Source organism: Bufo bufo, chromosome 6 (genome assembly GCF_905171765.1).
Source record: "Bufo bufo chromosome 6, aBufBuf1.1, whole genome shotgun sequence".
NCBI classification, from domain to species: domain Eukaryota; kingdom Metazoa; phylum Chordata; class Amphibia; order Anura; family Bufonidae; genus Bufo; species Bufo bufo.
The window spans coordinates 95718134-95735442 of NC_053394.1; the positions used below are offsets into that span (position 1 = coordinate 95718134).

A 17309-nucleotide genomic window follows, 5' to 3' on the forward strand; every position below is an offset into this window, starting at 1 on the left:
ATAGCCACATTGTGTGAACACTGGCAGCGAATAATCTGCAGGTGGTGATATATAGCCACATTGTATGTACGCTGGCAGTGAGTTATTTGAATGAGGCGATACAAATGGCAACAGTGTATAAATGCCGCAAGTGAGCAATAGTGATGAGCGGCAGGTGCCATATTCGATTTTGACGAAATTCGCGAATATTCGATAGAATATTTGTTTCATATTCGTCGAAATCGAATATTCGTCATTATTCTAGTTATCGCGATTAATATGCGATTTAAATAATCGCGTATTGCGATTTTAACTTAAGGCTACTTTCCTATTGGTTTGATATCTAGAATTAGCGAAGATGACGAAATATGACGAATGTATTCGTCATATTCCTCAAAACGAAGATAACAAAGTATTCTCCATCTTCGTTTTAGCTACCTATTCGTCAACTTCGCTAATTCTAGCAATCAAATAGGAAAGTTGACTATAGAGACAGCTAAGTTTAATTCGCTATGCGATTATATTACTTTGCTTTTTTTTTTTTAAATTGAATAGTTAAATACTTCATTATTATAATGATTCTATTTATAAAAAAAAAAAAAAAGCAAAGTAATATAATCGCATAGCGAATTAAACACAGCTGTCTCTATAGTCAACTTTCCTATTTGATTGCTAGAATTAGCGAAGTTGACGAATAAGTAGCTAAAACGAAGATGGAGAATACTTTGTTATATTCGTTTTGAGGAATATGACGAATACATTCGTCATATTCGCTAATTCTACCAAGCCAACCATAGTAAACCAGGTCCAAGTTGAAATAGCAATGCGATTAATTCAAGTTATAATAATCGAATTGCGATTTCAACTTAGCACTGCTATATTCCATATTCGTTAATTCTAGCCTAATATGGAATATAGCAGTGCTATAGCAGAATTAGTTTTATATACATTAAACTTTTTTGTTGGGACCCCTAAAGGGATTTTTTGGTCTGGATGACCTTTTGTATAATAAGTGAATTTTCATCCCGAGGGCTCCAACCTAGGGCTCATTTTGTTGTTAACTTAAAATTTAGGTTTCACCAAATATAAGATAACAGGGTGTTCCACTGCTGGGACCACAAGCGCTCCGTCAAAATCTATGGCAGTGATACAGCAGCAAGTGTTTAGTTCTCCTGCACTGCCCCCTCAGGCTAAATGAAATATTACATGGTGCCCACTGAAGTAGATGACCTGTCTCTGTAATGTATGGATCCTCCAGTAGGGCGTCCATGAGCGTAATGACGTGTCTGTTTTTGCCCTCTGTGTGTCCTCCATAGTTCATGGACACTGCTAGGCTGAAAATTGGTTTCCAGAGCATCTCCTAGCAATGATCCATGAAAGGCATTGACCAAACATGGATGGCATCCGTGTTATGTTTGTGGTTTTCACGAACCCACAGACTGTAATGGGTGTGAGGGATCTGTAATCAAGGAAAAAACAGAGCATGCGTCTGTGGTGTCACCATGGACCCAGCGGAAAACCACTGATGTGTGAGTACTGTGGGGTTTCGCTCTGGTAGATAGGGTAAGCGGACGCAGTACAGAGGCAAAAGACAAGTTCTTAGCGCAAAACTTCAGTGTTTTATTTACACTTGAGGCAAATGCACAAAACAATGCGTTACTTTGCAGTCTTGGTGTTTACGTCACACACAATGGAAAGTTCATATAAGACAAGTCATCCTCCAACCTGGCACCAAGCCTTAGATCCCAACACAGAGATCCTGCTGCTGAGCCCAGCTGCCTATTTAAGGACAGCCAGGTGCTGCCAAAAACCCAGACTGGCAATTAAAATCCAGTCCGGTATTTGACCCCACCTGGCTGCAAATCAGCCTAGCAGGACACGCTGGGAGGAAAATACCAGTTTTCCCAAACCATTCCCCTCACTGTCACAGTACATACATTAATATCACTGGATATGAGAGCAGTCCGTGGAGAACAGATAGCATGTGTCTGTGATTCACTGATGTGTGAAAGAGGTCTAAGGGAGGGATGCTGTAAAGAAGAGAATCCTGCCCATAAAAGAAACAGGACTTCCTCCATTCTCAATAGTCTAATTTGACCTCAGTGCCTTTGTATCATTGACATCCCAACACAAGGCAGGAGATTTCAGAATCATTCAAATGCTGTCTTATACCTGTCATGATGACGGGATAACAACTCTATCTGAAAACCCCTAATTTGAGTGTTTTTTTCCCCAATAAATTCTGTATAACTAAACATTGCTAATAGCTCCAGGTATCCGTCCCTGGCCTGGAGCTATAGGGGTCTCCTAATTGTGTTCCCAGAAGCGTTTCCTGCTGCACACTGTGCTTTTCTTTCTTTGTCCAACCTGTGCATTATTCCCGTAGTATTTTGTAGACCTCTTCTAAGAGCACTTTGAATAAGGGATAGGAGGAGAACAAGAGGAATGAGTTAATTGCACTAGATGGGCCTGCTATTCCTCCCAGCATGGACACACTTCTACAAGTAATGTCACATGAGGGGGTGGTGTGTGCAGCGAGGACACAGGCTGATCAGGTGATAAGGAGGTCAATGCAGAAAAGTGATCTGTACAGGCGTCCATTGTTAGGCTTTGTGGTCAGTGTAAAAACTGCAGGTTTTTATGTTTTTTTTTATATAGAAAGGAAGATGGAAAATGAAAAATAACATAAAAAAATATAAAAAAAATATGTTTTACATGCAAACATGATATAATAGGTTATTTTTGATGACCCATTACCTTTAAGGTGTCCATGCGCATACGCTAATTTCACACTCGCGTTTTGGCTTTCCGTTTGTGAGATCCGTCATGGGCTCTCACAAGCGGTCCAAAACGGATCAGTTTTGCCCTAATGCATTCTGAATGGAAAAGGATCCGCTCAGAATGCATCAGTTTGCCTCCGATCAGTCTCCATTCCGCTTTTATGTCCTTCTGACGAAACTGAGCTAAACGGATCCGTCCTGGCACACAATGTAAGTCAATGGGGACGGATCAGTTTATTCTGACACAATCTGGCACAACAGAAAACTGATCCGTCTCCCATTGACTTTTAATGGAGTTCATGACGGATCCGTCTTGGCTATGTTATAGATAATACAAACGGATCCATTCATGACGGATGCATGCGGTTGTATTATTGTAACGGATCCGTTTTTGCAGATTCATGACGGATCCGCCCAAAACGCAAGTGTGTTATGTATAATATGGGTGTCCTAATACTCATATGCTGGTAGATGGTTGGTAAGAAGGATTGGGCATATTCCAAGTCAACATGCCCGATCCTTTCTTCCCACAAGATATACGTTGGTGCCAGAGGGATCAGGCAGCAGCGTATTCCCCTCTACCCATTTAAAACATATGCCTCTTCACCCAAACCATACGTGCACATGCACGGATAAGGGAGAGTTCACATCATCGTTATCTTTCTGTTCTTCTGATCTGTCAGAAGAACAGAAAAAAAAGAAGAGGATCCTGTAAAAAAACAAACAGATCCAGTGCATCAGTTAGGGCAGGTTCGCATCGACGTTATTGAATTCCGTTATAGGTTCCGTTATAACAGAGTTATAACGGAATTCTAGGACAAAATGCAAAGCGGAAAACTTTAAGAGGCATATAACGGAAACAAACGGAGCTGTTATTCGGCCCCCATAGACACGTATTAGGACGGGGCAAAACAGAACGCCTCGTAAAGGCTTCCATTTTGCGTGCGAATGCTCGTTCCTGATAATCTGGCCATCTAAATGTGCCACGATCACACGATAAACGAGCGAAACACTCGTTCATCGGGTGATCCTGTTGTTCGTGCAGGCACCACCGATCATCGTTTCTGGGCAGCAGATTGTGCAGTCTAAATAGCGATCAATGATTCTGTATGAGGACAAGCGATGGCAATAGCGATTGCTCGTCCTCATACTGTGAAGGAGATCGCTGCATGTAAACGCTTCCTTCCAGTCTGTTCCATCGTCCCGTCTAAACCCGCCTTTAGGGCTCCTTCACACAGACAGCTTGTTAGCATTTTCAAAGGCTGGCAAAAAAAAAAGCCATGTATTTTAAGTTTTTTTTTTCATTGCATTTTTCTACAAGTGTTTATAAAATGAATCTGTCACCAGCCAGCTCCCTCTAGGGTAGTTTGCACAGACACATAGCTGTGCTTCACCCGATTAAAACGCTGTTTTTCTTTTGTTGATCCGAGGCCATGTTTCCGAGTTATAATACTTTTTCTTAATAAGTAAATTAGGCCTTTGGTGCAATGAGGACGTCGCCATTGCTTTTGTTGCCCCCAAGCTCCGCTCTTTTCTGTGGTCACAAACACTCATATCACCAAACACCTCATTTGCATATTAGGAAAACGTGTGATAACTCAGGAATGGAGCCTCGGATCAACATAAGAAAACAGCGTTTTTAATCAGGTGAGTCACAGCTATGTGTCTATGCAAAGAGTTGGATGCGGAGGTTGCTGGTGACAGATTCCCTAGTGCCATTTTAATTGATTTGTCTGTTCTGACATCAGACAAGCCCTATCATGGTATGTATAGAAGTGAACAGCCTCTTTGATGGAAATGGACTCCTACTGTGGAATTATTGACATCCTCTTGCAAATCACCATGTGGAGATATCTCTTCACAGATTTGTAGCGTGTCGTAAATTCAGCCTTAGGGCTCATGCACACGACCGTTGGCTGTTTTGCGCAACGGCTGGGCTCTAATAGAACAATCCTATCCTTGTCTGTAACACGGATTCTGGCCTGCCCCCCCCCCCCCCCCCCACACACACTTTTTAAGACATGGTGTGAGCGGGGAAAAGCCACAGATTGTGGAGCATCTAAGCGTTACGCAGCAATCTGTGCATGAATTGTGCCTATTTTAGGTGTATTTCAGGTTAATAAATGGCACCCTCTGTGTGCACCTACCCTTAGGGTGACTACAGTCAATGCAGATTTTAGTGCAGAAAAACCGCAGTGCAATAGAGTACGACCAAAGTGGATGAGATTTGCCAAATCTCATGTATACTTTATGTATTTTTTCACGTAGGGAAATTGACCTGCCATGCAGATTTTAAATTTCAATTGTTTGTGTGATTCCACACCTTATATATTGTGGTTTTCCCCACTTCAATGGGGTTGTTAACATAAACAGAAAATCTGCAACAAAAAATCATAAAAACTGCACAAAAATCGAAATAAATGGTGTAGACTTATATGCGTTTTTATATGTGGATTTGGTGCGTATTTTATGTGAATTTTCTTTATACACATATGCGACATGTACAGGTAGTCTTAGAAGTAAAGGTGGGTTCAAACATAGGTTTCTGTGCACTTTTGTGCTGTTTTAGTGCTATTTTTTGCACCTACAGTCTTTTGGTGTGTTTTTTTTGTGGTTAAAAATTCCAGCTAAAAAGTCTATGTGAAATATGAAGCACAGGACACAAGTGTTTTTTGCTACAGGCGTTCATGCTAATTGGATGCCACAGCATGTTGGCTTTTGCCAAAATGTGAGCGGTTTCTATGGTGTTCTTTTAGTGGTTAAAAAATTGCCCAAAAAAATTCATGACAGATACAAATACAGCACCAAGAAGGCAGTGCTGACCACTGAGCCACCATGCCTCCTGTACCCGCAGTGCTTGTGGATCAATATTTTCTTGCCCAGGATGATGAAGTGTCTGGAACAGAATCCTGAACCTTAAGGCCCCTTTCACACGAGCGAGTATTCCGCGCGGATGCGATGCGGGAGGTGAACGCATTGCACCCGCACTGAATACTGACCCATTAATTTCTATGGGGCTGTGCACACGAGCAGTGATTTTCACGCATCACTTTTGCGTTGCGTGAAAATCGCAGCATGCTCCTCTTTGTGCGTTTTTCACGCAACGCAGGCCCCATAGAAATAAATGGGGTTGCGTGAAAATCGCAAGCATCCGCAAGCAAGTGCGGATGCGGTGCGATTTTCACGCACGGTTGCTAAGAGACGATCGGGATGGAGACCCGAACCTTATTATTTTCCCTTATAACATGGTTATAAGGGAAAATAATAGCATTCTGAATACAGAATGCTAAGTAAAACAGGGCTGGAGGGGGTTAAAAAAAATAAAAAATCATTTAACTCACCTTAATCCACTTGCTCGCGATGCCCGGCATCTCCGTCTGACTCTTTTACTGTATAGGAAAAATCGCGGGTGTTCCCGCAACGCACCCGCACATTTTTCCGCAACGCCCGTGTGAAAGGGGCCTAAGAAGGGATCCGCATAGGATTATTAACATCCCATATATGCAGGGCCGGCGCCACCCATAAGCAAGGTACGCCACCGCGTAGAGCGCACTCTTGCTGGAGGCGCCGGCCCCCGGCCCGTGGCACCGCCTCCTAGCTAATTTATTCACTTCACTTGCCTCTGTGTAATCTCGCCCAGGCGCACTGGCAGAGGCATCATCGAGTGAAGTGCGCATGCGCTGTCTTCCAGCGCACCTCACTCGACGATGCCTCTGCCAGTGCGCCTGTGCGAGATTAAGGCGCTTCTCTGCATTTACACAGAGGCAAGTGAAGTGAATAAATTAGCTAGGAGGCGCTGGGCGGGGAGGGGATCTGTGGATGACACTTAGGGGATCTGTGGATGACATTTATGGGGATCTGTGGTGGATGACACTTATGGGGGATCTGTGGATGACACTTATGGGGGATCTGTGGATGACATTTATGGGGGATCTGTGGATGACATTTATGGGGGATCTGTGGATGACATTTATGGGGGATCTGTGGATGACATTTATGGGGGATCTGTGGATGACATTTATGGGGGATCTGTGGATGACATGGTATGTAGCTGGAGGGAGAAAACGGGGCGCTTCTCTGCATTTACACAGAGGCAAGTGAAGTGAATAAATTAGCTAGGAGGCGCTGGGCGGGAAGGGGATCTGTGGATGACACTTAGGGGATCTGTGGATGACATTTATGGGGATCTGTGGTGGATGACACTTATGGGGGATCTGTGGATGACACTTATGGGGGATCTGTGGATGACACTTATGGGGGATCTGTGGATGACACTTATGGGGGATCTGTGGATGACATTTATGTTGGATCTGTGGATGACACTTATGGGGGATCTGTGGATGACACTTATGGGGGATCTGTGGATGACACTTATGGGGGATCTGTGGATGACATTTATGGGGGATCTGTGGATGACATTTATGGGGGATCTGTGGGTGACATGGTATGTAGCTGGAGGGAGAAAACGGGGCCTTACCACAATGAAGGGTACAGTCTATAAATTGGTGGCCGACAAAAAAGGGGCGGGTCAAAGGGTGTGGTCAATAGGCGGAGTCAAGATTAGCTTTTGCCTAGGGTGGCAAAAATCCTTGCACCAGTCCTGCATATATGAGTAGTTTTGATGGGAATAGTTCCCACCATTTCTGATCCACCATCTCAGGGCAGAATACCTGGGGATAGTGCATCAGATTTATAGGTGCATCGTTGGGGAAAATCTGCTTCTTCCCCCAGTGATAGTCTCCCATTATTCAGGAACTTTGGGCTCCTGACTATTTGATGTGGACTCTCTGGGCTAGATTTGTCTGCTACCTGTCCAGTACAGGAGAGATTGCTGCTGTTGCGCCCGCCTGTCTCTCCCATTTGATTGAAGATGCTTGTCACGGCCTTCTACTGGGGTAAAGTCATCGAAGGCATTGATGGACTATTTGGTATTTAACTTATTTTAAAGGCGTTATCCCATGATTAATGTAAAAAATGAAAACCCGATATCATATAGTACATGACAATCTCTTTCTAACAAACTCAAAACCAGCCCTGTACCTCACATGGATCCAGATATCTCCCCATTCATTGCTCCAATTGCTCTGCTAGATTTATTTAAAGCTGGCAATTTAGGAGGGCGTGTACTTTCCAAGGGGTGTTTCCTTTCTACTGCAGCTGGTGGCAGTTGAAGGACAGAACTGAGCATGTGCTTCCATCTCAGTGAGCACTGTGGGTTTGGTGGACCAAGAAAGTCCAAGAAAAACGGACAGAGTTACTCTGTCCGTTTTTCTTGGACTTTCTTGGTCCACCAAACCCACAGTTCCCATACTCACCCGTTCGGCGGTTCGGCACCGACCGAAGGGTGTTTGGACAAAGGCGGCGGCACCAACCAACCCTTACGAGCACTCAGCCTTAATTGTAGTTGCACCCAATTGGTGCAGCCCTGACAGGTGAGCATATTACCTCCCATATGAAAGGAGAAACAATCGTTTACATACTCACCCTATGAGCGCCTTCTCTTTCCTTTTTTGTCTACAACCATCTCAGTGAGCAGGACAGAGAAATTAGAAAAACAGCAAACAGCAGGCGGCGCTATACAGATAGATTTCAGTGAATAACTCAAAGGCTTTACTAAATTTTAATTTACAAAAGTATTCAGATCCAGGTGCTAGTTTGAAGAATGTAGAATATTTTTGGTGGGACAACCCCTTTAAGTTTGAATCTATGGCTGGACTTATATTTGAATTGATTTTATCTAAGGTTATTTATTAATAAAGAAGATTATAATAAAGAATAATTTCCACTCACGTGTCATTACTGTTAGTGTTATATAGTGTTATATGGATATTTTATCTTTCATTGTGAAATAAATTTAGTAGTTGTCATGAAGTCAGTCCGGGACACAATATTTTAATCCGTATGAAGGATTATAGTATTCTCTCATTGCTCCATATAGCATGTCCTGGACTGACTTTATCATATGAACTAGTGAAGTATAGATCACAGTTTAGCTGGTGGGTCTATAAGGATTCGTGAGACTCACAATCTAAGGTACCTATCAGTATGTCTTTGTTGTGTGGGAGGAAAAAGGAGTACCTGGAGGAAACCCTCACAAAAACTGGGAGAACAATCAAACTCCATGTCCTTGGTCGGATTCAAACGTAGAACCACAGTGCTGCAAGACACCAGTGCTCACCACTGAGCCACAGTGCTGCCCATGTAGTCTTTTGTGACTGTAGGGTATTCCAGGATTTTAATATTGGGGCCTATCTGACATCCAGCAACTCCACTGATCAGCTGTTCCACAGGAGCTCTGGTCCTGGAAGTCACAGCTGTATCCACTGTGTAGTGCTGGTCCCACTGACATGAATGGGACCAGAGCTGCAATTACAAGCTCCGTCCACTGCAAATAGATGGAGCTGTGTAGTTCCCGCATCAACTGAAGGTGCTGGATCTACTCTGAAACAGCTGACCAGCTTGGGTTCGAGGTGTTGGACCCCTGCCAACTGAGGATAAGCCTTCAATATTAAAGTCTTGGGAAACCCTTTTAAGGTATCTCACAGGTGACCTAATGAAACAAAGCAAATGGGTGCTATTACTCAGGGGACTATAATTCCTTGTATTCTGTGCAATAAATAGTCAAGGACCACCTTCTACCCATTAGTCATTAGTTGGTTTTTCTTTTAAAGAAAATTTTAAAGAAAATCTGTTGAAGGCATAACATGTTTTCTAGTAAAAGATGCAGATACAAGATTAGATGTGTATTGACCAAAACCATTTCATGTCTACCTCACTCTTCTCTGATGGCTAATATTGGGGAAGATAAGGATCGGGCAAGTTGGACTCAGTTGCCCAATCCTTTTGTTAGCGGCTAGATGAGCTTCTGCCAGAGAAGTTTGGCAGCACCTTTCTCCTCTTTTACTATGTATGCACGCTGAGCCGACCATGTATATTTATCGGAGGATCAGGAGAGATAGCTTTTGGCCAAACAAGCACGGTCTAACGTTTATGGCCAGCTTTATTTTGGAGCAAGCAGTCTACTGGCCTACTGGGCTGGGTATGTTAATTACAGATTAGAAACATATGTGGCGCCAAGGGGCCAGTAGACATACACGCCACACCCGGTTCACACACTGGCCCAGATTTTCTAATCTTATCTAATTTGTAGATAGGATACATTTAGACAGTTTTAAAATGCACCAGTTTTATCATAATAGCTGATGCTGGATGTCAAATGTGGAGCATCTTTCGACCGTCAAGTCTAGTCTATGCCAAACATCTTTTCAAGGACACCAAAATTCTGTCCCTGTGCCCTTGAAAATTTGTCCACATGCACCAAAAAACTATCCGCATGTCCTGAAAATTTGTCTACATGTGCCGAAATTCTGTCCACCAAAAACTTTAGACCAGCTCTAAGTTGGCCTTGATCTGCACCTCTTTTTTGCACCAGAATTTTGGATTTCAGCTTCATAAACCAATGTCTATTGCCCTGTAACTGCATTGCTGGCCTTCTACCGGATCACAGGCTTCAAACTTTTCTTTAGGCTTCATGCACACGATCGTATCCGCCTTGCAGTCAGCATATCACCAATCTGCAAAATACGGATGTGGTCCATGTGTTGTCCGCATTTTATTTGCGGACCCATTGTTTTTAATGGGTCCATGGTCCTCATTTTGCGGACATATTCTATCTATTTGTGGAACGGGCTGCAGATGCAGAAAGCACATGGATGATCCGTGCGCCTTCTGTATCTGTTTGTCCATTTCGCAAAAAGATAGAACATGTCCTCGGAACCATTAAAGTCAATGCAGATGCAGCATAGCCCTCATCTGCAATTTACAGACCACAAATCAAATATGGTTGTGTGCATAGGGCCTTAGAGTGAATGGGAACAGAAGAATTCGGAATTACTTTGCCAAAGTCAAACATACACATAGAGGTTGTATCTAAATGGTAAAGAAATCCCCATTTATGAGCACAGACAGCAGGACCATTTCCTGTAATAATAAAGATGAGTAATATTCTGATAGAACAATTCTGAAAAATATGTCACATATACATACAGACATTTCATTAGTAGCACATCCACCCTATAGTGATAAACATCATTACCCATTGCGGAAATACCAGTTAAGATCCAAACCATGGTTAATGCATTAGACTGGGAGAAAAGCACACGTAATTATGTAACTTGGAGCTCACGCAACACGGTAAGACTGAGGGTTTAACCTAATGATAGTGAGAGTATTACACATTCCTCTATCGACTCGACATGCAAGGTTTAGAGGATTTTATGCTTTGATGTTCTCGTCCTCATGCATTTGCATTTACGTCATTAATCCAAACATTTAAACAATTAACGTAATTGCTTGGATTAATAGATAATTGATAGTGGTTTCACACATGCCAAATGGTAACTGGCAGTCACCCAGCATGGTAATTTCTTTAAATTAAAGTTTTATACATGCAAAATATGCACTTAAAGCTTCCATGTTTATACCTGTGACTTTGAATTAACTCTTAAGACCCTCATACACATTAGTGTATTTCCGGGGGAGCTCGTCGAGAGGGACAAGATTCGGCCGTCAGTTTAAAGGGCTATTCCCATCTGAGACAATGGGGGCCTATATCTCTAGGAGACACCGTCTACACTGAGAACGGAGCGGGGAAGGTGGTGGCCAGAGGACCCCAGGTTTCGCCAGGGCCACCCCCCAGCATGCGCTCTCCCTGTAGGATTTCTATGAGGCAGACGGAAATAACCGAGGCAGCACTCATCTATTTTTGGCGGACCCATAGAAATGAATGGAGGGTGGCTGCGCAAGAGCAGTGCACCCTCTGCAACTTTCGGGACTCCGTTCTAGGTGTCTGATAGGTGCACCTATCAGACATTAGGGGCATATCCTGGCAATATGCCCCCATTGTCTGAGATGGGAAAACCCCTTTCATGTGTATGGGGAGCTCCCGACTCTACCCCTGACAGGTGATGTCAGCGGAGAGAAGGTTCAGGCAAATTAATATTTTCACCGTATTATTTTGTTCTACCAGGAGATAAACGGCCACCGGAAGTGTCTGGCAGCAACTTTCTCCCCTCTCCCCATTGACAATAAAGTTGAGCGAACATGTGTATGAGGGAGATAGATATATAGTTTGGCCGACAGCAATTGAAAATGTATGGCCGCCTTTAGTCCTATCCTCCAATATTGTATGGACATGGCTCAGATAAATATGGGGTGGGGGCTATCAGTTCTATAGGAAACGTTATTTAAAAAAATGGGAAAAGTTTAGAACACCGACAGAGGTTCCTAAGGGGAACATGTCACATTGAATATGAAGTCTGATATGTATAGCGGTAAGTCTGTCTACACAATGGCAAGATATATTTCAGCAAGGTAGTATTTCAAGTAGTTACTAAATGTCCGGAAAGGCAGAAGCGACTCTTTTTGACGCCCTGTTAGGGTTTGTTGATAAAATGGGACCCCTGATCCGAACCATCATTTTTTTTTAAGCTAGTTGAGTTGGGGGCGCTGTTGCACTAGTGTTTATAGAGAGTGATTGCTACTAGTAGAGGTGAAAATTGGCCTTGTAAAGGTCTGAGCTGCCTCAGACTGCAATATAGGGTATGAACAGAGCACATAAATGGTAGAAGAGAGCAATGCGATTTATGTCTGCATCTTCATCTATTAATTCATTACTAAATACCAAGAATATATACAAAGAGGGATTATGTAGTAGATATATATATATATATAAATATTGTACAGGCATGAGCGGATTGGCCATAAATCTTACAGTAAACTTCCCGGTGGGCTGATGCCCAGGGGGCCACCTGAGCCCTCCTCCCAGGCCGGCAGTGGAAGTTTTTGGGGATGTATTTAGTGCTGTTGGGGCGGTATAATGTGCCACAATATGGTATTGCTGGCCCTGCCTTCCATCAGTTTGCACCCAACTACAACACGCGGCCACTTTTAGTATTTTTTGCAGGGCCACTTTAAGTTCCCAATCCGCCCCTGTGTACAGACTCAAACGGCTCAAAATGGGGGAGGGGGCTCATTGGAACCTCATTGGACCCACTGTGCATTTGCCTTAAATCAAAGCATTGGAATCATTTGACATCTGCTGTTCTACAGCCTAAAGAACCATGCTGATGTATCTTTCCATTTGATCTAATAGAGAAGGTTCGGATCAGGGGTCCTATTTGATAAACATGCCCTAACAAGGTGTGCGACGGAGATGTGTTGCACTGCGTGAGGCAAATGGTGGCCACACCAGATACTGACTGGTTTTCTGATCCTCTCCTCCCCAGTAAGGCAAAACTGTGCACATTTCAGAGTGGCCTTTTATTGTGGGAAGTCTAAGGCACACCTGTGCAATATTCATGCTGTCTAATCAGCACCTTGATATGCCACACCTGTGAGGTGGATGGATTATCTCGGCAAAGGAGAAGTGCTCACTAACACAGATTTAGACAGATTTGTGAGCAATATTTGAGATTAATGGGTCTTTTGTGTATGTAGAAAATGTTTCAGATCTTTGAGTTCAGCTCATGCAAAATGGGAGCAAAACCGAAAGTGTTGCGTTTATATTTTTGTTCAGTGTAAATAGTTGTGTGGGAAAAGATTAAGTAAAACTTCTTTTTCATTCATTTAAATTTCAGCTCATTCTGGGCTTTGAAGTCCAGGAGGCGGTCCTATCAGTGATTGACAGCCTTCCTTCTATGTATACAGCCTTCCTTCTATGTATTCTATGTATACAGAGATAGCTATCAATCACTGATAGGACTTCACAGCCCAGAATGAGCAGGAATTTAAATGTATAAATTACAAGTTTTATTGACTCATTTCCCATAAAACTAACATATCCATCTGCTCAGCTCCTCCTGCTCTATACCATGCTGACACTATGTTCATTGTGACAGGTTTCCTTTTTTTTTTTTAACATATTGTTTATTGATTTTGTGAATTTTCAAAAAAGAACATTACAGACAAAATCATATTTCCAGAAAAAAGAAATATAACAGCAAACATCCCTTTAAGTCAAAATAGTGCCAGCAGAATTCCTCAATCCCAGAATTTAAAAGAGGGGCGGAAAAAATTATGTTCATGACACTACATTTTCTAGAAGAGCCCCAGAATATCTTCCATTTAATCTGTGGCAGTGGCTCCCAAAAAGGGACATAATACCATCAGCAGCGGTATTTTGTCCATCAGACTTCATAATGGGATCCATGGTGTTCTGCCTATGCCTTAACAGAGTACCGGAATCAAAACCATTGATTCTTGAACGCTACAAGATAAATATAATCCCTGAGGTTAACCCTTCGTCTCGTTGTTGTGAAAGACTCCAATTACTGATAAATGTTAGTTGAATCCACTGGGGATGAATAAAGCTTTGTACCTTCGTCCCCTTCTGATAAATACTCGGCATCACTGAGGATCTCAGGTATATTGGCTTTACGTACTGTGTAATTCAAGTAAACAGACAGTGAATGGGGGAAGATCAGCTGTAATGAGATACACACAAGGCTCTGCAACACGACTATTCACATTTCACATGCAAAAGACACAGAGATAGTGACCTGTGCTGATTTCTGTACGAGGCACTACAAGTGGCTATACAATGAATTCTCGCTGTACAGGTATATTGCAGCAGATGGACTTTGCAAAAATATATGGCCATACACATTATATAGCTTTTGGCTGACAAATGATGCCCTGACACCCCCATCAAGATGCCTTCTGCATGCCCTGTGTTATTGCGACGGGCAGGGATTGCTATTTACCTCTGAAGGAGAAAAGATTGGACGTATTAAAATCCACCAGTGGTAGACATCTGACGGCCTTATGGTCGCTCTCGTAGACAATATACATGATCCACAGGTCCACTTAAAAATCTTATGTCTATGTCCAGCTTATGTCTACTTGTAGGACAGTCATTATATCAGACAGAATAAATGTTTTCAAGGAGACGATATCCACCGCTATACGGGCAGGTACCTTGTCATAAGATATTCATTTTGAGTAACGTACAAACTATTTTTGAATTTTGAAGCACATTTTGAGAATTGAGATGCCTTAAGGGGACACTGCAGATGAAGTTACAACCACCTTGAAAATGTATCTATGGATCTGTGACGTGGTCACTGTATTTCTGTGTTATTTGAGTCCTGTATGGCAGTATTTATCATGTGTGGCACTGGTATGTAGATACTGCACGCTATATTATGTGTGCCGTGTATGTGGGTGGCACTAATGTAGAGAAATGTTACTTGTCCAATAAATGGCCAAATGGAAACCAATAAATGGAAACCATGCTTCATGGTGCTTATACTGTATGGTACGGTTATCCGTACAGGATATGTCCCTATACCATATTGGAGGGGGGAAGGTGTTGACAGTAGGTACTCCACAGGGCGTTATATCATATAGGACGAGCCCTTCTCTGCACAAGCTAAGCTTCTGAATTAGAAGTAGAATGCTCTGTGCTCAGTCCATTGTTTCTTCCGTTGAGGGACTCAGGGTTATTATGTTGTAGTTCTGTGCCAGAATCAGAATTTCAGGGATATTGGATGCAGGTCTAAAGGAAAATTACTGTATAAAAGTTTTATGGAGGCAAGAGAAGACAAAACCCGCAACTCCTCATGGTACTGGTGATGACACGGATAAAAGGAAGGATCTACGTCGTTCCCATACCTTCATCATCTGACATGTCCAGAACCTCGTTCATTGTTTCCGGAACATTCATTTTATGCTTTTCTGTCACCATCTGTTGGATTGAAAATAAAAAAGAAGAAACAATCACTTCCTATGTCAAGTTTAGGATGTAGCAAAATATGTCAACACAGCTGGAAAAAGCAGCAAGATGCTGTGTTGTCTGCGGAGGCTTTCATGCCAAGAGAGGAACAAACCGTGGGGTTTAGAAAAGATTTATAATGCTTAGAACATGTGTGCTCCAAACCCCTTCGAACCATGTACGCATGGAATACAGAATATTGTGTCTATTACAAGCAGGCCAGAGGCGGACATACTATCTGTGCACGGGGGCCCTCAAGGCAAGAGGGGTCCATAACACTAAAACAAAGGGCAGCAAGGTTCCCTTGGCTCAGAATTACTGATTACAGCTATTAGAGAATGCTGGCAGTTGTAGTTTTGCAACAGCTGGAGGGCCGCAGGTTGAGCATCCCTGCACTAGATGAAGGATTGGCTTGGGAGTCATAGTAAGAAGCACTACAATGAGCCCCTCACACTTGATACTTTAACTGTTAAACAGCAAGGGGGCCACATACTATTTTTGCACAGGGGCCCTCTATTGTCTACTACTACAGCAGGCCTAAATCAATTTTACTATATTTAAAGGGGTACTCTGGTTATATTATGTTATCCCCTATCCATAGGATATCAGATCGGTGGAGGTCCTACCACTGAGACCTGCACCGATCACAAAAACAGGGGGCCCCATACCTTGTGGAGGGACCGTGAAATGAATGCAGCAGCTGGTTGGAAATGTGCGCAGCTACTTCTTTCATTTCTATGAATATGTAGCGCTTGGCTATCTCTGGAACTTCCACTGAAATGAATGAAGCGGCCACGCGCATTGCTGACCAGCCACTCCATTCATTTCACGGTGCCTTCACAGGGTATGGGGGCCCCCGTTCTCATGATCTGTGGGGTCTCAGCGGTTATCACCGTTTATTTTTCTGTTCTTTTGAGTTCACATCACTATGTATTTTCTTTGGATCTGTCAGCAGAACAGGAAAAAAAAAGAAAAACAGATCCTGCATTTAAAGCATCTGTTAGTCACATTTGGCATCCGTTTTAGCCATTTCCGTCCAAGATCCATTATTTTATTATGCATGCAGGACTTTTTTTTCTGTCTAAAATAACGGATCTCATATGAAAATGGCTCAAACGGATGCAAAATGTATATAAATGGGAATAACGGATGCTTTAAATACCGGATCCGTTTATTTCTTTATTTTTCTGTTCTTCTGACGGATCCAAAGAATGGAAAAATAAACAGTAATGTGACATTTCTGCATATTAGGCATTTGTAGATCTCACTTTTAGGCTCCTATCACACATCCGATGTGCGGCCCGGATCCGGAATTCCGATCCCGAAAAAAATAGAACATGTCCTATTCTTGTCCGCAATAGCGGACAAGAATAGGCATATTCTATTAGTGCCGGCAATGTGCGGTCCGCAAAATGCGGAATGCACATTAACGCTGTCCGTGTTTTGCGGATCCGCGGATCTGTGGATCCGCAAAACACACACAGATGTGTGAATAGACCCTTAAAGCTGGATTTCCACGGCCACCAGGTACCTGTAGGTCTATTGCTGGAGCCTTTAGTGTCCAGCCACTACCCACCCATCATTCACATTTCTTTACACAGGAAACTTTGCAGTTTTTCTGGTTGTTTTACATTATATAATATTACATATTATACTACAGTCAACTCCACTTGAGTAAAGCACATGTTTCTCAACAGGGTACGTAGTAAAACCAGTGATAATTTGTTATTTAAGAGAACCACATACCCTTCTTCTGTTAAGAATTATTAACCCAATAT

General features: G+C 42.8%; 1 protein-coding gene across 8 annotated transcripts in view; it reads right to left on the bottom strand.

The window, feature by feature from the left end:
• ANK3 (ankyrin 3) overlaps positions 1 to 17309 on the bottom strand; it is a 753651-nt gene that overhangs the window by 126903 nt on the left and 609439 nt on the right. For 5 of the 8 annotated variants that reach the window (XM_040437301.1, XM_040437297.1, XM_040437299.1 and 2 more), the window contains one exon: positions 15432 to 15504. In XM_040437301.1, coding sequence (XP_040293235.1) covers positions 15432 to 15504 — 73 coding nt within the window. Of the gene's footprint in view, positions 1 to 14136; positions 14200 to 15431; positions 15505 to 17309 lie in introns of all 8 variants that reach the window. The other 3 variants (XM_040437293.1, XM_040437295.1, XM_040437294.1) reach the window with 1 other exon arrangement.